Source organism: Cryptosporidium muris, genomic scaffold (genome assembly GCF_000006515.1).
Source record: "Cryptosporidium muris RN66 scf_1106632373453 genomic scaffold, whole genome shotgun sequence".
Lineage (NCBI taxonomy): Eukaryota > Apicomplexa > Conoidasida > Eucoccidiorida > Cryptosporidiidae > Cryptosporidium > Cryptosporidium muris.
Genome location: NW_002196570.1, coordinates 292,619 through 316,541, shown reverse-complemented (window position 1 = coordinate 316,541; position 23,923 = coordinate 292,619). Strand labels below are relative to the sequence as shown.

Below are 23,923 nucleotides of genomic sequence, written 5' to 3'. Positions count from 1 at the left end.
TTCACTTTTATTTTTAAAGTGTCTTAATATTATTAATTAAATAATAACCGCCAAATTATGGCGCTAATTTACCTAAAATAATAAAAATATATTTATTTTTGTAGATTTTATTTTAAATAGCTATTTACTTTTAGGTATATTACAAGATTTTTTGAAGGTCAGATACTTTAGAATAAATGGTTAATAATGAATATTCAAGAATATCCAGCTGGATGTAGCAAAGGAAATGAGAAATACCAACAAGTATTAGGAGATACTATTTTAACAGAAAATAACAATAGTTTAAATAGTGCTCTGCAATTTGTGGATTGTAATTGTATAAGGCCTATGATTTATTTTCTTAAGTCAATTCCATCTGGATTTGCACCTCTTTCTCCAAATTCTTTGGCAATTTTACTTGAGCATAATGAAAATGAGAATATCACTCTAATTCAAAATAATTCACTTTTAGCTACAAATTGTCTAATTAAAGATTCAGATGCTAGTTCCAACTCACCTAAATATAGTCAATGCAGTTTGAAATTAGAAAGTGAAGGTTTGAAATGTGGAGATCGAAATAACAACACTTTAAATAATAAAAGTTCAAATAAGTCATTAAATATTATAGATGATGAAAGTACAAACACTCAAGATGAAAAGTGCTTTATCAAGGATTCTGAAAGTTGTAACTTGGGTGATAAACATAGTAATTGCAATATTCACAAAGAACCTGATGCTATCAATAGGCAATTATTATATTCAACTCAATCACATAAAGTGGAAGATTTTCAGAATAAATGTTTAATCAAAGTTCAAAATACTAATAATAAAGGTATTCTAAATAGTTTAGAAAAAAGAAATGATATACCATTTAATAATATCTTTACAAATTCAGATGGGAATTTAAATTTTATACAGAATCATGTTAATGTGAGACAATATAAAACTGTAATATCATTGGAACAGATGATTTTTATCTATAATCTTGGAGGTATATCTAGTGAAAATGTCTGGACTGCTTTATTTGGATGTCATGATAAGAATAAAAAGGGTAAAAAATTTCAACTACCACCTTTTATGACTAATAAAATTCTTATAGATGCATATACGAAGATTCTATCACGTTCTGAACCACAAAGTAATGCGATTCATATCTATATGTATTGCAGAGGTATATTTAAGGGTTACTGTACTGATATAGTAGCTCCAAGAATTCTTATTCATGCAAATATTTTTCTTTTGTGGAATAATACATTGAAAAATGGAATGATGCAACAGGACCAACAATCTGACCTATCGAATTATATTCATCCATTATATTCAAGTTTAGTACAGGGAACACTTCCTAGTTTGCTTGTGTTGCGAGCTTTAGAGGAAGAATTTTCCAAATATAATGTACTAGTACATTTTATTTTGAGAATATTCTCATCTTTGGATAGGAATTATACTCATATATACTCTCACTTTCCTACTTTGGGAATTACATCTTTGCTATACTTTTACCGTTGTGTATTTTTACCTTTGGCTTCATCCTTCACATCAGCATTTCTGAATATTGTTACAATAGAAAGAGATTATTTTTTGAATAATGTGCTTAAATTACTACTTATACCAAATAAAGAGAACTTAAATTATTTAAACTGCTGTAACAATTTAGATGATGTGCATTCATTCATGAGATTTTCAATATGTAAAAATCAACATTTACCTCGTTATCCAGATAATATTAACGAAGTAGCTAAAGATTGTCTCAATTATATTTCTCCCCGTCCTTTTGATTTGGTTTTATATGAAGTTATTAATAATATAATTGTTGCATTAAGTAATAATGCAAGTAGTCAAGCAGAACTAAAAAGAATAAAGACGATATTTTTGAACTCAGATATGGTTAATAATGATAAGAATTCTAATATTGAAAATTCCAACACAATGAAGTTCAATTATACAAGAGATAACAGGATTTCTGTCCCTATTGACATATCAACTGACAAATCTTTAGATCATCCTTCAGGTTTAGTATGGTTTTCGTCAGGTAGTAATGATACCAGTATATATGTAAATACTATAGAAGAGCCATTTTTAAATAATACACGCTCTTACTATTGTGAGAAATTGGATAATATATTTAAAATATTGGACCTACATAAGTGTTGTATATTAATTCACTGGATTTTAATTGAAGAAGCTAGAAGACTTCATAGATATTTCCCAATCAAGACATTTTCATCTCTAATGAAGATTGTAGAAAGTGTGTGTTTTCATTTTTTAGGTAAGAAAATTTTGGATTATCCAAGATCTATTGATACTCAGATTTCACAAATATCTATGATACCTAAGTCAGTAATAGATCCAGGTACTTTAAAAGATTATCTTCATAAAAGGAGTTTATGTTACTTGAGATCTATTTATGACTTGGTACTTAGAGATCCTCTTAAAAACTCTTCTTATAATATAATAAAAAAGTTACTTAATGAAAAGGAATTTGACAATAAATATAAAAGACTCGAATTTCCTTTGAACGATGGCTTTGTAAATTTTTCTAAATTAAGTGGCAAAGGTATTAATAGAATTTCTTGTATGATTTCTCTATTTTCTGTAATATATGAAACTATATTAGATGATGTGCTAATAGCAATGAGAACTTGCAGAGATTCTTTTAAAAGTGATTCTATTTGTACACTTTTTCAAATTGGAGATCGATTTTGTGGTATACAAATTGTCCTCGCCATAATGAAACAATATAAACTAGTTGCTAAGGCTTCATTTAAAAATGATTTAATTATAAATAGAGTTATAAATAGAGGAATATATGATGGTCTTGTTTTATATATACAAGATTTAACATCTAAAAGTCAAAAGTATATTTTAATGCTAATATCTTTTTGGATAAACTCATTTATAGATACTAGAGTTTTGCAATTATACAGACTTGTATGTGATGTGGCGTTAGAAGAGGATTTTCCAGGAACTAAGGAACATAAACAATGTGACTCAAATGAAAAGTCTTCTATTAAGATGTATAAATCTCCGAAAAAGGTCAGAATACATATTGATAGTTCTAATAATTTTGTTAATACTTCAGTTGAATTATCTAATAACTACTTTAACTTGGATAAAGTTTTACTTACTGATAATGAAGGATCTATAACATATAATTTAGATAATTCAGAAGTCTTATCTTGTATATCTAAAGAATTCTCAAAGAAAACTAATTTAAAATTATCTTCTAAAGATGATCAATTGAACTTCTCTACACAGGAAAGTAGTTTTGAAAATATATTAAAAAAAAATTGGAATATAGGATCATTTGAAAGGAACGGGTCACTTTTCGAAATAAAGGAATCTTTGAATACTTTTGTTGACCAATGGTTTATTTCAATTTCATCACGTTTGTCTATAAATTTAACTGGTAAAAAATATTTAATTGATGAAATAAAGTCAATAACTACAAAATTAAGAGATCAATCAAAGTTTGAGATTTTTCTGGATCAGACAATCTCAAGTATAGAACTTTTGAAATTACTTCCAAATAAGGAGACTGTAATATCTCAATTTAAAGATCGTTTTTTGAAACGTTTAATGGTTTTATTATATATTAACAGTAGTTCAATGATTAACGAAAATAGATTTACTAACATATTCTGTTTAATTTGTATTGAAGATTTCATTTTATCTTATATGAATGATAATCCAATATTTCATGAAAGCTACAATTTTGATATAGATCATTGCTATAATGACTCCTATTTAGGTTTACCGTTTAATGTTTCTGTAAAAAGTATTCAGGGTATTTTGGATGATTCACTCAATATGATACTTTCATCAGCAGTAAATGATCAAATGATATCTGTACTGTTAACTACATATTTTAATTGGCATAAGAACTCATCCTTGAACTATTTTGGCGATTTAATAAAATTATACTCAAAACTCAAATTTCCAAGAGCTGTAGAACCCCATATAATAAATTTTGAGCAGCAATATAAATTAAAATATCCATATAGGAAAATATCTTGGTTATGGGATTGTGGTTTTGCAATTATACAAGTTTCTGGATATAGAGAACAATATAGTAATACATCTTTATCTTTTATATTTATAGCCCCTTTATTAATTGTTCTTGTTTTGAATGTATTTAATAAAAAAACTTCTCAAGGATTTTCATTAAGTTACATTCTTGAAGTTACGGGACTTACGTTAATTGAAGGAGTAAGGATTATTTTGAGCTTATTCCTTCCTGATCAGGATTTATTAGAAGTGACTAATGCTAAAACTAATTGTGGAGATATACAAAAGTGGAATACATGGCTTCATCTAAATACTATACTTAGATTAAAGGCTTACCCAAATCTCAAATTAAAAGATGTTATTTTCTTAAGATTATTACCAAGGGACTATCTAAGTAATGATAGCAGAAATTCCATATTTAATTTAGGTTTTAAATTAAACGGTGACTTTTCTACTAAAATTACTAGAAGATTAAGCTTTAATAATTATGTGCATAATAAAGATAATTACTTATCTATTTTTAATATTCCCAATATAAATCATTCAATTGTAAAATTAGCTTCACCTTGGGAAATATCAATTCATATTGATGATGACTCTTATGAGGACTATTTCAAGATTTCCTCTAGTCTTACTGAATCAGATAACGGATATTTATTGTATATGAAATCAAATTTAGAGGATGCTGACAGTTCTTACAATATTTGTGCATCTGACTTTGCAGATGGCCATATTTCTGAAGAGAACTCTTCAATATTTGAAACTGATTCATCATATTGGGCTAGGGATGAAATGGGAGTTTCATGTGAAGAATCTATTCGATATAATTCCTCAGCTACTCAGGGTGAAACTGAATATTTATATGGCTTCATAAAGCGTAGATGTATAGATCTTCAAAATACAAATAAGTCGAATAGTCTTAACTATACAGAAACAAATCTATTTGATTATATATGTATTATTGAAGGTCTTATAGTTCGATTAATTAAAAAGGAAAAGTTACAAACATATTCTCAAATAACTCGTTATATTGAAGAAAATTGGCGTTTGAAACATTTTGTACCCACAAATCAAAGTATAGATCAGGCTCTTGAGAAACTTATTTCTAGAGAATTTATTGAAGTCCAAGATCTGGAAAAAAGGAATTCCTTTTCCAGCAATACAACTTTTGTTTATATACCTTAAAGTAGGAATTATATAATAAATATTATAAAATATCTCATTTATTATTTACTATATTTCACATATAAATATATAAATATGACAATTTTTTCATTTGGTTAGTTACAGGTCTTATAGATGATTTTTATCTAATAATTAGAAAGTAATAGATTATGTAATTTTGCTTATTTAGAAATATTTTAGAGCATTTAAATATTCCTTTCTGAATATATATAGAAAATTTGTCTATAATCTCAATATTATCAATTAGATATATCTTAAGTAATTCACATATTCCTTTGTTCCAAAAAAGTTCACTTTTATCTTTAGTATTCAATTTAACATCCTCAGTTTTATCTTTACAACCTCATATTAATCTTAATAATTAGATACCTAGAATATATATACCCAATTATATAACCTTAATATTAAGATTTAAGTGGGAAATATTTCTAAAGATACCTTCCTATCTTGATCTATATATTTCAAAAATTTTAAATAAACTTTCTATATAATTGTGTGCTACTGTGTGTTCAAGTTTGTGAGATACTTTTGAAACTTCTGTATCTTTATAATCAGCACTTTTAGTAATAATATCTATTCATTATAACATGATGTATACTAAAATATTTCATACTATTATAGAAGTAGAAATTTATCTACTTGCACTTCATTTAAGAAATATACGTACTTAGGAAATCCTTTTGGAATGATTGTCCGCCATCTCTGCTAATTCTGTTAGGCTAGTGTCTATAGCTGTAGAAATATTATTTTACTTCTTATGGTTTTAGTGTATACTTGAAATAGTGTATATTACAAGCAAATGCTTGAAACAATTCTTCAGAGAATACTGGGAAGATATTTGGAGCCATATGTATACAATTTAAGTCGAGAAAATTTAAGGCTTGGAGTATTATCAGGAAATTTGGTTTTAGAAAATCTGAGGCTTAAGGAAAATTTAGGAGATATTTTACATCTGCCAGTTTCACTGATTTCGGGGTCAATCGGTCATGTATCAATAACAATACCATGGACTTCTTTAGGATATAAACCTCTTGTAATAAAGTTAGAAAGAATTCATATAATTATAAAACCAAAGGACTATGGAAATATTGATGAAGAATCTCTAAAAAATGAACTTCGTCAAGCAAAATCTAAACTTATTGAGCACAAAGAGAAGTTACTTTATGAAAAGTTGTTAAACAAAGAAAATACAGAGCTAAATGATAATGAATCTAACTTTAATAGAACAGAGGATTCAAATACAAACTTAATTTGGAGAATATTAAAGAAGATTGTGGCAAATATACAAATAGATATAGAGGATATTCATATTTGTATGATTGGTTTTCAATCTAATGTTAACCAGACAGATATACATAATATTGTAGATACAAATTCAAATGAGATAATAATAGGAATAATGATTAAATCAGGTTCACTTTTTTCAACAGATTCTTTTGGAAATAGAACTATAGATTCCTTAAATTCCAGTGAATCTATTGATCCATCAGCTTTATTTAAGACTATCCAAATAAAGGATACCAGCTTATATATAGGCCAGTTTTTTCCATTAAATTATATGAAATTTGAGACATCTCCTTCGAATGAATTACCGTATATGTTATTCGATATACAAAGTATATTAAGTGGTGATAACACTTTAGAAGATATGAATGAAACTAAAGAAAGTAATTTAATGGTTTCATCGAAATATCTATCACTAAACTGTAAGAAAACAAATAAATGTATGGGAACATGGAGATTAGAATATATTTTAAGACCTTTAATATTACATTTTAATATATCTCATTCTCCTACTAATAATGAATTAAGTGCATATCTTGAAGTTAAAAGTGCTACTACTCACACAGTAATGCTACGGAGGAGTCATTTAAGACCAATAATAATTAGTATAAAGCGTTTAGCTGAAAAGCAAGCTAAATATCGTGAATTGTTATTACGAAATTCACATTTAGTTCGCACAGATCCTATTGCTTTAAGTACTGTAACTCAAGATGAATATATTGGATTATATTCAAGAAAACTTAAAATTTCAGCTATTTGTAATTCTAAAGATATCTCTGAGTCAATTAACAATACTGATCAATATTCCATGAGTACACAAAGTATTACTAAAGATGGTAATGCTAATAATGAAGTTCTTTTGAGAAATAGTTCTAGTTTTTTTGGAGTACCAGTTCAAGCCTTTTCTGAGGAAGATATTGCTAGGCTTCAATTACTAGAGGATGTAATAAGCGTTAGGCATTTAGCAAAGTGGCGTTGCAAAGCTAGAGAAGCTGTTAATAGGATTTCTATAGAAGCTGCATCAAGAAAAAAAAACCGGCAGATATCAGCAGAACCACGTTTAGCTTCAAATGACTCAAAAAATATTCGTGAATCTGCTGAGGATAATATAACCAAATCTAGTATAAATTCAGAACTTATATATAAACCTTGTAATATAGAGAGCAGTTCAAATAATATGTCATGGACACAGTGGGCCATTTCGAAATTATTGGGAAATAAAAATTCTAAAGAGAAAGAAGATCTTCATAATATTTCATATATACATGATGCAGATACTGAGTTTAGTGGTGGATTAATTACAGAAGATGAGATGAATGTTATAATGACTGCCGTAACTAATGAGAAATATTTTGAAAAAATTGAAACTCCCACGAAATTTTTGTTATCTTTTGGATTAACATACTTTGGTATAACTATTTTAGACGATACAACTAATCCAACTAATCAAAATGCTATAGATAAGGAGATATTTACAAGAGAAAATTCCGGGACCTTGGCTAGTGCTGAATTGAGAAAAAAAATTACTGATTCGATTCCTAATTCTTCAATAACAAGCAAGTATATATCTTTAGAACTTTTTGAATTTTTGGTACAATTAAGGATTCAATCAGTTGTTGATAGAAATGATAAAGATACTCATGAATGGGAATTTTCCACTGGAATAAAGAATTTATCTCTTTATCATTATGAACAACTAATACTATTTTTCAATTCTGAAATATACAGTGAGATATTGAGTACAAAAGAAGATGTAAATAATGAAGAAACTGGAGGAAATATCTTAACAAAGTCTACTTCAGTCTATCATATTGGTTCTTTATTTCGTTCATCTGTAAGAAATTCTCTCAAAGATAATTCTTTCAGAGAAAAATTAAAAAATCTGCGCTTACTTGAAGATTCATCCTTGCATTTACATCTTTGTCATAAAGTTGACAAACGGGGTAATACATTAAGACTCCTCCTTAAAATTGCACCTCTAGATGTTTTATTAACTCCAATATTTTTCAATGAAATATATTCTCTAATGAACCTATATGAATCTATACTTGTTATTCCGAAAATTGAAACTCATTTAAAAACTAATAACAACTCTTTGGATATTTTAGAGGTTGAAGTATTGGAATCTATATCACAAGAAATATCTAATTGTGGAGATTTGAATGCAAATCAAGCTTTCAATATTTCCAGCTTTAAAAATACTGAAATATATGATTCAACTGAATTAGTTCAAGATTTCTGGGAACGGAGTGAAAATGTTAAGGAGTTTGCTTCTACATATTCTCTTCCTGACTTTATAGAGTTTAAAATTCAAGTTTTATCACCAGTATTTGTTATAAATTCAAGAGGTATAGAAGATCACATTTCAGAAGTTAATATGAGTGAATTTAAAGATGAAATTATGTCTCTAAAGCTTATATTAGGTAACTGTACAATTTGCACAGATGGAGTTTGCAATAGAAATAAATTAAATATAAAGATAGACTTAGATAATACTCAACTTAAATATATCAAATATAAATCTATTATAAGACCTGAATTGGAAACGAATATTAATGAATTTTATAAAGATGATACTTCAAGAAGAATTCACCATTTTCAAGAGTATACAAAAAAACTTTCTAATTTCTCTCTTAAGTGGCAACATGAAGAATTTGTGATACTTCATCCTGTACCTGTTTCTTTTGATATTTTTATTGATTATAACTCTTCAAATACTTCAAACTATAAAGGGTCTATTTCCTTAAAAGTTGATATTACACTGCAGCAATTTATTTTTAATTTAGATCCGGAGTCAATAAGATATCTGCTTCATATTCCCTTTTGCTTTTACTCAGCTTTGGTTCTCCCAACAGTTCAAGGTTATTATTTTGTACCATCAAACATTTTAAAACTTAGGGATTTTTCTTCAAGAAACTCATTTGAACAACATCTTAGCAAACTACCTGTTAGATCATTAACAAGAGATGCAAAGATAACTGAAATAGGAAGTAGTGAAGTGTATGAAACTATTAATAAGCAATTTGAGAGTTCTATTAATCAAAATACTGAATACAATGGAATATTGAGCTTAAATTGGGATTTAAAATGCTCAATACATACAGAAACTGTAGGATTTGCAATTAAATCATGCAGTCAATCTACTCAGGAACAGATTCTTCAAGGTTCAATAAGAGGTATTTTATCAAAAATTGAGTATGACTCTACTTCTAGTATTTTAAGAGGTAAAATGGATCTTCATAGAGTTTTATTATTTTCACCAATAACTAAAATACCTCTACTGTTTACACTAACAGAATATGACCCTATTACTCAGAACGTTAGTGATATGTGGTGTAACATTGAAAAAAGAATATCTATTCAATCTGAAAACCTTGGTAAAAATGATGATTTGATGTTTGTAGATGCCATTGAAGAATATGAGAATACTATCGAGATATCATTTGTAAATTACTCAAGGATTGATGAAGTAGATAATGATGATGGAGATTCCCACTCTAAACTGATACTCCCATTTCAGATATCAATTGTTGCTTCTCCAATTGAAGTTTACTGGGATAAACCTACAATTATAAGCATATTATCATGTCTTCATGAATTCAAGGAAGTTATAGCTAGTACTATTCAATATAATTCTGGTATTATTAAGAAGATACTTGTATCAAATAGATTCTTTTGTTACAAACTGGAATCTTATTGGCAATCTTGTTTATTATCTACTTATGCCAAGACATACTTTGTTAATGATATTTCAGATTATAATAAAATTAAGTCTATGATATTTTTGAAAAATAGTATGATGACATATCATGTTCTAGATAATGATGAGTCCAAGAAATTTATGTCAGATATTGTAAGTGAAATTGATAATTCACCATCTATATGGTTATTTGGGATAATAGTAATGCCTCCAATGGTTATTGCAATAAATATAAAAAAAATACAAAATTTATTGTCAAATATATCCAAACATCTTATAGAAGATACTGATAATAATATTGACTTTGGAAATATAAGAGACTATATATCAGATTATGAAGAATGTAATACAAACAATAACTCTTTAAATAGAAGTTTTATAACTGAACAATATACACAAAGCACGAATGAAGAATATCCTTTAAATAAAAATAAATTATATGAGTATTACCACAATTGGAAGTTGTCTGGATTAGGTGATTTGGAAGATTTTAGTGAATTACCAAAGTTTTCTTTTGAATTAAATAATGAGAATAGTGAAGAACCCAGGAACCCAACTTGGAGTCTGACCTGTATTTTAAGAGGAGGATCCCTAACTTTTGTACGAGAAAATGAGTCCTTCATTATAATTGGAATACATGATATAGGTATAGCCTTTGATGGATATGATACAGGAGATAAAAAGTTTTATATAGAAGTTCAGAATTGCTCTTTAACAATAAACAAGCGTTGTATATTATCAAGATTCTATGAACCCTCGGAAAATAATAGAAAGTGTTTAGCTTCTTTATCTGCTAGAATATATTCCAAACCTTTGGATAATTTTAATGAAGATTTAATTAATATTGCTTTAAAGGGATATCTAGAATCTTTTTGCTATATCGTATGTTATCGGGATATAATGGAATTTATAGAATATATAAATGATGGAATTCTTGACTCTTTAATAACTAAATCTTATGAGGCAGCACGGGAAATAACGAAAAGTAGAGTTTTTCTATACTTCTTTAATATAAATAATTCCATTTTAATGTTACCCGAAGATAAATCTGTACTAAAAGAAATAAATAATCAAGACATATATCTAAATTTGAAATCTATGGATGTACTTAATCAGACAATTCATAATCCACTAGATATATTTGATGAAACAGTTAATAGATATAAAAAGACACTTCAACAATTATTGGAAGATATGTACTATAAAGCAAATAAAAATTTGAATAAACAAAGTGATTCCCAATATATAAACAAATTCGATGATTACTTATCTACGAAGAAATGTGAATTTACTATTAATACATATGATGAATCTAACTTAATATTTGACAAAAATAAATCAATTGATAATTTAGATAAATATGAATTCAGTTACCATCCTAGTGAGTTGATAAAAAAGAACTCTGCAGAAGATACTCATACTATTGATCATTCCCAAAAAATAAGAATTTCCCCGTTATTTTTGAGTAGAATTAAAGATCTGGACACTCTTACATTACTTGAAAAATCAACTCTCGATTATCCTAGAGCCAAGTATTTTCTCAGAAATGCTGATTTTAAGTCGTCTTTAAACTCTTTCTGTAAAGTAAGCACAAAACAGTTTCAGATCTACAATCAGTTATCTCCAGACAATATTGTAAGTAAATTCTTAAGAAAAGAGAATTTATTAAATAAATCTGATATTCCGGAGTTTATTTGGAATTTTGTAGTTAAAATACTAAATGGTCAATTAGGAATAGTCAGCCATCCAAATGGATCTAGGTATATTGATGGGAATATTCTATCTAATATTAATGCTGAGATATCATATGGTACTATAAAGAGTTTTCCTAATTTATGTATATTTGAAATATCTAATCCAGAATATTACATCAAACCTTATCACGAAACAGTATATTTAAACGTTAATTTATCTCCAATATGCATTAATTTATCTAGGCAACAGCTTACATTTCTAATTGATATGATAAGTCAGAATTTTGGATATAAATTATATAAGGATACAACTAAGGATGATATAAAACACCAATTAGTTGTAAACTCAAGTTTAGAAGAACAAAATAATGATAGTTTTAATGAACACAGTTCTATGGATTCCCAGGATGCAAGCAGCTTTATAGCAAATTCAACAGTATCCATAAATATTTCACTACCATTGTTATCTTTGGAAACATCATTTTCTCATACTGATCACTCTAAAGAACCATATAGAAATGTTGCATTACCTTTAGTACTGGTACAATTACATAATTGCTGTATTACAGGCTGGGTAATCGGATCATGTAAAACTTCTCAAAACTATTGGAAAGTAAATATAGTATCTCAGAAGTACTTTTTTGACGATATTAGATTAACAACTAATTTAAGGTATAGAAGAATTATACACAGCTACTCTTTAGGCGATGCAATACCAAGTGCTGCTATATTAGATAATGAAAAAAAAAATATCTTGAACTCTTCAAAATGTTCTCTTCAATTTATTTGGGAAAGTTCTACGTTAAAGGGGCATACTTTAGTTTTAAAGTCCTTTAATCCAGAGGTATACCTTGGTTTTAACGCTATTATAGACTTTTACTATTATTTGAGTCATAGCTGGAGATCTTCAACTATGGCTAGAATGATATCTTCAAACTACTCAAATAATGAACATAAGGATTCACGAGAAAATATTAAGGAGAATGAAATATGTGAGTTAAAAGATGAATTTGAGATTCCACACAAAAATATAAGTTCAAATGACTTACAAGAAATATCAGATACATCATCTTTTTCCCTTAGCATAGAAATAAACAAAGGTAGATTTGGATTTACAAGTCATCCTCAAGACAAACTAGAAATTTCTGACAATTTGGCTGAGTTGTCTATGAACAATAATTCAGATAGTAACTCTGTTTGTAGTGGTAATAATGTATATACAAACTCTCCTAATAATGCATGCCCAATCCTTATTTGGGAAACTGACTTAAAATGCAAAATTGTTGTAACATCTGATGAAACCTTAATAAAATATTTGGACCTTTTAAATAGTACTGTAAGATATACGGACATATTAACTGAAAATGGTGATATATCAGAGGATAAATACAAGGATTGTGATCCTAATATTAATAATCTTAGTACTATGCTACATGAGAGGTGTCTTTGCAATCATCCTATTCCTCTTTTACTAGAACCACTTTATCAAATCTATGGAAAATATAGTCAGAATATTCCATTTGCTCCTATAAATTTCCAAACTCCGAAATATTCTCTTGAATCAAAGAAGTCCATTATATTAGCAGAAACTTTCAGCATTACTAGTAAAGGAAGTTATACAAGTAATATAAGGAATTTACCAGATCTCTTTTCAATTCCAGTATCTTTGAGTGAGATACAGTATTGTTTTAATTTTTGTCCAATTATAATTAATATACCACCATCACATCTAGTTGAAATTACATCATTAGTGAAGAATCTTTTTGATGATGGTCCCTCAATATCTCCTCTATATACATCTACAGTAGATTTTCAAAATGAATTGCATAGTGTTGATAACTGGCTGAATAATAGTAATGAAGAAGAGGAAGAGGAAGATGACTTAAATTCTAATATAAACATATTACCAAAAAATAAATTAGCACAACTTCCTACTGTGAACCTTTCACTTGGACCTCCCCCAATTCGTCGAATATTTGAACTAAAGTTTTCAATGGAATCCTTGAGATTTTTACTATTAGATGATCAAAAACCTACATTAGTGCCAATATTAGATATAAAAGTGAGAACTAGTCTGTGGAAGCTAGAAACTACACCAATTAAAACTAATCATACAATTAATGACTTGGATCTTCTAGTTGATGTACTAAATTTTAAAACAGGAGATTGGGAACCTGTAATTGAAAAGTGTAAACTGTCAATTCACTATTTCCAAGAAAACCCAATTCTATATGATCCTTATGCAAAACCTTTACGAAGGTCTTTAAGAAAATATCTTCATATTGCATCTTCTCGAGCTCTTTGGTTAAATATAAAACCTACACTCTGTTATACTTTAAATTGGTTCATTCCATACTGCTTTTCATTTTTCAAAACTACTAGTGAAACCCAAATGGCAAATAACTCTGAATGTTATTCCAGACCATTCGATAGATTGTCAATTGTTGATAATGAAACTAAATCTAATGAACTTCGGAATCGAAATAACAGTTCAATATTTGTAATACCTCTTGAAAAACTTACTAAATCATTGAAGAATAAAAACTTGAATAGAATTATTCCAATAGAAAGGCTAAAATTTGCTAATTTGGATTCTAACCTGAAAGAAAATAAGGAACAATACGAATTACCTCAGCTTATGTACCTTAATTTAACAGGTTTACCATTTTATGCTTTTACTATATCATTTAATGGGGAAAAAGATCGAAATATAACGTATCTAAATTCTTTGGTATTATTATCTCCATCTTCTATTTCTACTAATTTGAATTTCCTTCTTAGTAATACTAAGCTATCCACTTTAAGGACTTCAAATATTTCTGACTTTACTTCATGCTCTTTTGTCACAGCTCAATGGCCTATAAAAATGAAAGAAAATTGTATATGTTTATTATCAGCTCCTGTAAATGAAGATATATATAAATTAAGCAAACAATTCCCTCAACTTGAAATAGAATTGATTGCAAGAGTTCTTTGTATATACAAGTCCTTTGAAAAATCTATTGAAATACTTACATCTTATACAGAGATTCAATCTGAAAAACTAAATCCTAGATTTGGACCTTTACCTAGTGGAATCAAATGTATATACTTCAATGCTGAACAAGTATCAAGTGCACTACTTCCAACAATAACACCCAATTACAGTAAGCAAGATCAAACATTAGAAAATCTACTCAAAGATAAAATAGAAGATAAAGAGAGAGGCTCTGAAGAACATAATAAATTAAATAATAAGACAAATCATGTACTAGCAGAGATTCTTTCACCTCATCCAAGTTCTAAACTACTTTGTCTACTATCAAGCAATAGAATTGTCAATAAGACTGGCATTCCATTGGAAATTTGTTTTCTAGATACTAATAATATACCTATTAAAATGTATGATGTAGCAATGATTTCAACAAATATGGAAAATGCAAATTTAATTTTTAATGAGGAAATACTTCATCATTCTAGAGAATTAATAGGAAATAATGGAATGAATATCCATACTGATTATATGAGTAATATAAACAAAGTAAATACTAATTCACTTGATGATAACTTAAATAATATAAATTCAGCTTTTTTGGATCAATTTTCTCAAAATATGGAAGATGTTATTAAGCATTTAAAAAAGCAAGATGAAATTTCTTCCAAGTATAAATTTACTAGAAAAATAAATGATAGAGATTTTTTAAATGATATCATACCTAAATTATATAAAAGTACTGAGAACAAAGAAGAAATTGCTTTAGATTTAAATAACTTTCCAGGCTGTGATGAGTTTATGAACAAGGAATCTAAACCAATTCCTTCTTGGCTCGGTAATACTGATACAGTTAATACTATTATCAGCAGTATACATGATGAATACAATAAATCTTGCTCAGATCCAAGAATTATGTTTGAATGTGAAAATTTTAAAGACTTCGATAACCTAAATCTTAACAATATTAATTTTCCCGAAAGGAAATATTACTATTATTCTTATTTCTTACCAAATGAATTTGTATTATCTGTTCCTCAAGTCGCCTTAATTTCACCTGGGAAAAATAAATGCAAAGTATTATATAGACCTGCATTAATAGGACTAGTTGAAATGTTTTGTATTATTAGACAGCTTGAAACTATTCAAAACGAGATAATTACAAATAATACAACAGAGGAAACAATGAATCGGCAGATTGATGGTATTGTTGATATCAACTTATCCAATAGTTCTGAAGAAATATTTGCAACAAATGTGATATATAACGAACAAAATACGCAGAATTTTTATGAATATTTACTCTCTAATGAAGGCTTGGCTTGTATATATTCCAAGCTTATGTCAAGTAGACTTTCTGAGACAACAGATAATATAAGTGAAGAATTACATTCTATAACTTATAAATTGTTACGTATATTTAAAATTTGTAATGGAAATTCAATTTTTATTCAGTACTATAACTTTTGGAATTATATGATACAACAATTTTTTGATTCTGATAGGAATGTACTTGATTTATCTTGTTTGTCATTAAGAGGATGGATATCAAATCCTATAGATACGGGGAAAAATATAAATAAGACTATATTCCATAAATTGTCTGTTAATTCATTCATTAATCGTAAATTAAAGAACAAAAATAAGACATTCAAGATATGGTCAAGAACTTCTAGTAAATTATCTCATTTAAATACTAATACAATTATTGGCTCAGACACTTCGAATTTAGACAATATGTGTAATAGCTCAATAAATGACTATAATGTTTTATTTGCTGATGGGGAGATACTTGATTCTGGAATATCTTACAAGCAAAGTAACTCCATGAGCTTATCAGATAAGAATTTCACATCTCAACCATTATATTTCCAATCCTATATTCAACTATACAAATCTATATACCCTGGTGAGGTAACAATACGTAATCTATTACTTTACCCAAGTTATCTGCTAATGAATTTTATACCCACTTTATTGGAATGTCAAATTAAATGCTGGTACTCAAACAGTAGCTTAAAAACATCGAAATATTTTTATAGTATGCAACCATTTCAATCTTATGCATTATACGAATTACCTAGTTCTAAAAGCCAAATTAAAGTTAGAATAGCACTTGATAACAGCCTATTAGATGATCGCTTAAATCACTTCTCATATAGTACTCAAGCTGATAAGAGTTTTACTATATGGAGTTCCTCTTTCGATGCATTTGGTAGCAGTTCAACTCAACTAAATTTAACTTCTAGTTCTACATCTTGTGATATGTCATCTATAGATCTTGAATGCGTCCAAATAGATAAGTTACAAAATCGTAAATATTCCTGTAAATGTATTGGGTATATGCAGAAACATGTACTGGCCTTTAATTCACAAAGATGGTTCATTAATAAGACAAATCACAGTTTTATTCCTCTTGATGACAATAAGGCATTTCCAATTATTAATGTTAAGCTCTCCCACTTTTATAACCATGATATACTCAAGAATAGAGACAAGGAATCTCAAATAGCTTTACTAAATACAAAACATAGCTACTTACAAATATGTTTTCAACCAAACTTAAATAGAACTACTAATAAGTGGAAAGTGCAGTCTAAGGATACTGAGAGTAGTCTAAGCTATTCAAATTTTAAAATTGTTAAAAACGAACCTCTACGTTTAGGACTAATTGAAATACCTCCAATAGAGTCATCATATTCATTTCCAATATTTATTAATTCTGAATTTAATCAAAAATTAGAACTTAATGAGTCAAAAAACATAAAAACGAAAACAAGATCTAAAAGAGGTATGGAGGAATCACTCTCTACTCGTTCATCTTTCATACAAATATATTATTTTACTATTAGGACAAATACTTTAAAACTAAATAATATAGCTGGTTGTACTACTAAAATTGTTACAGTATTACCAAATATTATTATTGATAACAAAACAAATGAAGGATTTTACTGGCTTGCATTTTACATACAAAATAGTTCTAGTAATACAAGTGGACCTTCCAGTATGTCAGATTTAGTTCATAATTTTTTGGATGAAATAAAAAATAAAACAAATGAAAAATTAAATATATTTTCGATTGAGCCTTTTACAACTGAACATATTGTGGCATATAGCAAAGTAGATCAAGAATCTTCTGTACATTCCTCTAATTTAATATCTGGAAATCCCTTGTCATTATTTGGATCTTCAGAGGTGATTCAGAACTTAAATAATCAAACTAGCAATAATGGCATAAATGTATCTGGAGATCAGAAAATTATATTATTTCTTAGTGGAATAGATAATGAGCAAGATAATAATGAGAAAAATGGGGTATTTAATAGTAAAAAACAGTTAACTTCTGACTCAATAGATGATTTAAATATAAATGACAAAGTGAGTAGAAATGAAGATGAAAAAATTGAGATAAATCAATATTGTGCAAGATGGTCACAACCAATCGTAATATCATCTGAATCAGCTGGTATCTATTACATGACATTTCCAAATGTTGCATCTGGTAGCAACTTAGTTAACCCTAAGACGTACTGTATTAAAATAATATCTGATAATGGGGTATTTGTAGTCAGAATAAAGAATACAGACACATATAATCCTTGGAGTGGTGTAGTTTTTACTAATCACTGCAGCTATCTTCCATGCATAACATTGGAGACATTTCACTATGAATATAAAAATAGCAAAGATGAGTCTCATTCAAAACTCGAAGCTCTATATTCTATCTTTGATAGATCTCCCAAACCATTAACAATAGGTTGGCCTTCTCCTTTTCTATATACATCTAGAAACTGCAAATTGTATATAATACCAGAATCATCTATTGATAATAATTCAAGTGATCAGATTTCAAGTGAAGATAAACTAGTCAAAAATCACAAGAGGTTGCTTTCAAAAGGAATTATTGCATTTGAAGTTAATTTTCACTACTCTCAAACAAACCCTTACCAGTATAAACGTTATATCTTATCATTACCTGAACAAGATATCCTTAAGTTATGCTCAATGTATCCATACTTAAATTCTGCATATTTTCTGAATAATGATAATAAGAAGATGTCATCTGATCATTATCCTATTGCAGTGATTTGTATAGTAGCTAGAGATAACGGAGTATATGTCGATGTACTTCCTCCTAGAAATCAAGCATCTTTAGTTATTAATCTGTTAACTAGCTCAAATGTAAATATTACAGATTCCTCATATGAAAATGAATCTAAGAATCTAAATGTAACATTACCTGGACAAAAATTGATACTACCCAAATTATTCCAAAAGCTTATGCATAGAGTGAATAAATATACAAATGATAAAATATGGCTCCTAACTTGTATATGGCACAAAAGACTGATAATAGATATTGCTCAAATAGGAATTTCAATGATTTCTGAACGTAGAGAATCTGAAATTTTATATCTTGAGTTGAGTGCAATTCAGTTTAGAAAACAAGAGAAATCTAGAAATGGAATGATTGAAAGTTATCGATTTATAATTGGTGATATACAACTTGATAATCAATATACCTTTGGAAACCCAAAATCTGGTCTCAATAGCCCTGTTTCTACTAATAAATCAAATAATACAGGATATAATAATAATAATAATTTAGGACTAATACCTTTTGTACTTTTGAATAACAGAACTTGTTGGGATGAAGAAAATCAAAATTACAATCCTTTCATGATTCTTAAATGGTTCTGTTCTACAGCACGTTCTAGATGGGAAACTATAGTATATAGCTTAGAAGGCGAATTTTCAGACCTAGAATTAAATTTTGACTTTACTGTTTACAAAATAATTTCAGAATTTATTGATGACTGCAAAATGGGGATTGCTGAAAATATCCCTGGTATAAATTTTGGCTATATCTTTTCGGATAATATTCTATCAAAGATAACACCAAATATTTCGTTCAACATAGAAAAAATTAAACTTAGTTCATTAACTTTGCATGTATGGTGTTCTATTCCTCTCGATGAACTTCAGTATATTCCTGAATGGTTTAGGATAGGACTAAGAATTCTTACTGTATCTAACTCACTTGAATTAAGAGGAGCTCCAATTCATTTAGAATCTCATAATCTTAATAACACTATTGGAAATACTTCAAGTATTGTAAAAGCATTTTATGAATACTATATGGCAGAAATTCTCTGGAGAATAGGAACTGTACTAGGTCATAGCTCTTTTGTGAATATTCCATTAGTACCTTTACAGCTAGGGAAAAATACACTAAATGTTGCATTTTCGACTATTTCAGCTGTTAATTCAAGTCTTACAAACTTACTTTCCAACTTAACAATGGATTCAGAATATATTAATGCCAGACAACGTGAATTATATTCTACTCAATCATTATCAAGACTAAATTCTAGCTCAAATCAATATCCTACAGCTAGTTTGAAAGAAGGCTTCTCACTTGCAGGCCAAAATATTACACAAGGTTTACTAAGCCTCAGAAATATAGTTACAAAACCAATAGAAGGAGCTCAGAGAGCAGGATTTACTGGGTTTTGCACTGGGCTAATAAAAGGAGTCACCTCATCAATCATTAAACCTATTGATCATATTGGACAAGCTCTAAATAATGTAATTGATGGAATTCAAGCAGAAGTTAATAAACCTTTAGGAGGCTATAAACAAAGGACGTGCAGACGAAGAATTCCTAGGTTATTGTGGGGAAAGTGGGCAGGTATTGTCCCTTATAATTCCCAAGATGCACTACTAAGGAATATTCTAGGCTATAAATTAATGAGACACGTAATATACTACTTTATTATACCTACAAATAAATATGGAATACCATTATTACTCTTGTGCTATCCCCAAAAAATTATATTGGTTAAGTTACTCACAAAGATTAATCCTACTGATAATAACTTCAACAACACAGGATTAATCCTTAAGGACTATTTTAAAATTTTATGGGTTGTTCATACTAATCAGGTGAAATCAGTTAGACCAAGTTCTCATGGAATTCTGATATATACTAATAGTAATGAAGTTGGTGATCTTCAAATTCCAACATGTTCATATAAGCAAATAAGTGGTATTACATCGGCAATAGATAATATACTTAACTTTTCATCTTCATGTCTAATTCTTAGATAAAATCATAAATATAACCTTTCTCATTTAACTATTAAGACAATTAGCTCTTTTTTAAAATTTCTATATTTAATAATAATTATTAATTAGACTAGTAATTTAAATTTTAAAATCTTAAATTTGTATAATTTTCAATAATACTCTAACTCAATACACTTTCTTAGAAGTATGGAAACTAAATATACACTTTACTTTAAAATTCCTGATAAATTTAAAGGTAAGTGTATTTACATTTTATGAATTTCAAATACTAAAACTGGTACAGATTATCTCAGTATTATTGCAATATTAAACTAGTTTTATAAATAAATGATTTTCTAATAGTATGAATTATTATCAAGTCTAGTCTATATAAATGATATTTAGTTGAGTAGAAAAACTACCAAGTAGTAGTGTGTTCAAGAAATTGTTTATTTTCAAATTAGATAGGTAGATAAGTATTAATAGATTATATAAGACTTTTGGAATTATATAAATCTAATTTTTGTTTTGAATCTGGAGCAATCGGCTAATAAATCTAAAAATAAAGAAATATAATACTTAGATTATATATAATATTAAAGTATTGAAACTGAGAAAAAGAAATTAATATAAATTATAAAGATATTTCACCCAGCTAGAACCGTGTTGTATTTATAAAAAAAACTATTTGGTTAATTTAAGCTAATACTTAAATTGAATAATAATTAATAGTTTCTATTTAATATAAATCATTAATTGAGACACTTAATATATTCGGAACTCCAATTTCCTCCAAAATTTGAGTTATTTGGGTATTTGAAATTTTCAATATATAGAGAAGCAATTATTTTTGAAATATTCAAATGATTTTTTTATGATGTAAATTACATATAAAATTGTAAAAGTTGAATTAAATAATTTCATAAAAAGTTTGATTATATACTCTATAATTAGGACAATTAAAGATGATAAATTTTATAAAGTTACAATAATATCTTTGATATAATGAATATCTTAAATAAATTTATTTATATATGAAATTAATATAAGATTTATGACTCTTATAAAAATATCTAAAAGCTTGATTTAACCAATAAATTTCATTGAATTTTGAAATTAATTTACCAAAATTAATATTGCCACTCAGAATTATCAAGACCAAAAAGATATGGATCTTCTTGGGCTGAATAATTTGGAGGGGGAATATTACTTGATTGTGGTAACGGTTGAGCATCTAATTGTTCATCTCCATAATTAGCAGACTCTGCTGTTGTTACAGTATAATTAGCAATGAAAAGTCTATAGATTGTCCCAGCCATGAAGAACCCAATAATTATAAATATTGGATAAATCCACCATGGAATAATGAATTCATCACAAATTTCACCCTGATAAAATTCACTACAACTACATATAAATTTGCTATGTGGTAAGCTTGTACATTTACCATTATGAAGACATGGGTTAGGAACACAGGGTAAAGTACAAATTTTAATCATACAACTTTGTGTTCTTGATAGATTATCAGGGCAATTACCACCATCACTTTGAGATAATATAGTTATTCTAGAGCTCAGTTGAACACCCTGACCACACGTAGCTGAGCAGATGCTCCATTCAGACCACTGAGATAATACACAATTAGTTGGACATTGAAATGTATTGCAAGTATTCATTTCAAATGTCTTATTGCAATTGGCACCTTTTTTCTAAGACCTTAAGTATATCTCTTGTCCTTACTGATGTACCAGTTCCACAAGATACAGAGCAAGAAGACCATGATGACCAAGATCCATAGATACAATTAGAACATGAAATATCTTCATTACATTCTCTAGACTCAATTAATAATGGACAAGCTGTTCCGTTGTTCATTTGTGGCATTATTACGTCTCTTCTACGTACTTTCGAGCCTACAGAGCAAGACTTGGAGCAAGTAGTCCAAGCACTCCATTGAGTCACCTTGCAATCTTCAATAGAAGGAATAATAATAGCTGAATAACCATTATCCACTTTTATAACTTTGAGTGGATCTGACCAGCAATCTTGCATATCTAGAAGATATCTTCTATAGCCATTGGTAAATAAAATAAAACCATAATATCTACGTACAATTGTAAGCTCTATCCAATCACCACTACTTAATATCCAATTTGAACTATCAATTTTATTTAAAACAATACCATTCTCATCTGAGCATGCTGTAGTAATTGTTTGAAGATAACTATTTAATGTAACAGAATAATATATACGTGTTGGGGATATCCCAGTAACTGTTACCGTAAATAGCCCATTCATAAAGTATCCACAAATAAATACCATATGATTTATTGGCCATGTTTCAAGTGAGTAACTTCCCTGATCTGTTATATAATATATATATGGATTATTTATATTTGCTAAGTAGTTTAGAGGTGTATGGTTGCTTAATACTCCTTGTTCAAATATTTTAATTGGAGTGAGAAGTTGACTCTGAGGATTATATAATGAAAATTCATCTTTATTAGAAAGTAAATATTCATTCAAACCAAAATAATATGCTTTAAATGATGTAGATATATTATCTGAGCTTTCCAAAACAGTATAATGCGAAGCCTTAGTAAGACTATAAGTACCAGTCAATGAACTATCTTGAATTTCCAATGAATCAACCATCTTTTCAGAAAATTTACCACGATTTATTTTATTTGTTGAATATATATCTTCTTGCTCAGTTCTTATATATTCAATATCCAATAAATCATCTCTAGTATTATATAAACCTCCCGTTGGTAGCAAACACATAAATTGGAAATCTGAGGGGAATAGTTGACCATATTTAGGATAAAGTTCCCTACAAATATCAATGTTACTTTCATTAGCTGAGTATCCCCCAACTACTACATTGTCAAGTATTAGCCCATTTTGTTTTTCAGTACTAAATTTTGTGTTATCGGCATAAATGAAGCATAACAAAAATAGTGTCACTACTCTCAAGGTCCATACTATAGGCCAAATAAACATTTCCAGTTTATCTTAAGTGCTTTATTC

General features: G+C 28.1%; 3 protein-coding genes across 3 annotated transcripts, besides 12 other annotated features; 2 read left to right on the top strand and 1 right to left on the bottom strand.

Annotated features, from left to right (window-relative positions):
- Positions 1 to 23: 23 nt before the first annotated feature.
- Positions 24 to 47: a sequence feature (AT_rich).
- Positions 48 to 73: 26 nt separating this feature from the next.
- Positions 74 to 119: a sequence feature (AT_rich).
- Positions 120 to 186: 67 nt separating this feature from the next.
- CMU_038740 (uncharacterized protein) lies at positions 187 to 5,172 on the top strand (the record flags this gene model as incomplete). The annotated part of the gene is made up of 1 exon (XM_002139120.1): positions 187 to 5,172. The coding sequence occupies one exon, from the start codon at positions 187 to 189 to the stop codon at positions 5,170 to 5,172; it is 4,986 nt and encodes a 1,661-aa protein (XP_002139156.1).
- Positions 3,251 to 3,271: a sequence feature (AT_rich).
- A 6-nt stretch (positions 5,173 to 5,178) lies between the features above and the next one.
- Positions 5,179 to 5,249: a sequence feature (AT_rich).
- Positions 5,250 to 5,971: 722 nt separating this feature from the next.
- On the top strand, positions 5,972 to 20,935 carry CMU_038730 (uncharacterized protein; the record flags this gene model as incomplete). The annotated part of the gene is made up of 1 exon (XM_002139119.1): positions 5,972 to 20,935. One exon carries the CDS (start codon positions 5,972 to 5,974, stop codon positions 20,933 to 20,935), a length of 14,964 nt encoding a protein of 4,987 aa, XP_002139155.1.
- Positions 10,381 to 10,410: a sequence feature (AT_rich).
- Positions 10,576 to 10,597: a sequence feature (AT_rich).
- Positions 17,862 to 17,900: a sequence feature (AT_rich).
- Positions 19,411 to 19,432: a sequence feature (AT_rich).
- Positions 20,936 to 20,982: 47 nt separating the features above from the next.
- Positions 20,983 to 21,072: a sequence feature (AT_rich).
- A 369-nt stretch (positions 21,073 to 21,441) lies between these two features.
- Positions 21,442 to 21,494: a sequence feature (AT_rich).
- A 108-nt stretch (positions 21,495 to 21,602) lies between these two features.
- Positions 21,603 to 21,651: a sequence feature (AT_rich).
- Positions 21,652 to 21,861: 210 nt separating this feature from the next.
- Positions 21,862 to 21,942: a sequence feature (AT_rich).
- An 81-nt stretch (positions 21,943 to 22,023) lies between these two features.
- On the bottom strand, positions 22,024 to 23,896 carry CMU_038720 (thrombospondin type 1 domain-containing protein; the record flags this gene model as incomplete). The annotated part of the gene is made up of 2 exons (XM_002139118.1): positions 22,024 to 22,602; positions 22,634 to 23,896. The coding sequence occupies 2 exons, from the start codon at positions 23,894 to 23,896 to the stop codon at positions 22,024 to 22,026; spliced, it is 1,842 nt and encodes a 613-aa protein (XP_002139154.1).
- Between the last annotated feature and the right edge of the window lie 27 nt (positions 23,897 to 23,923).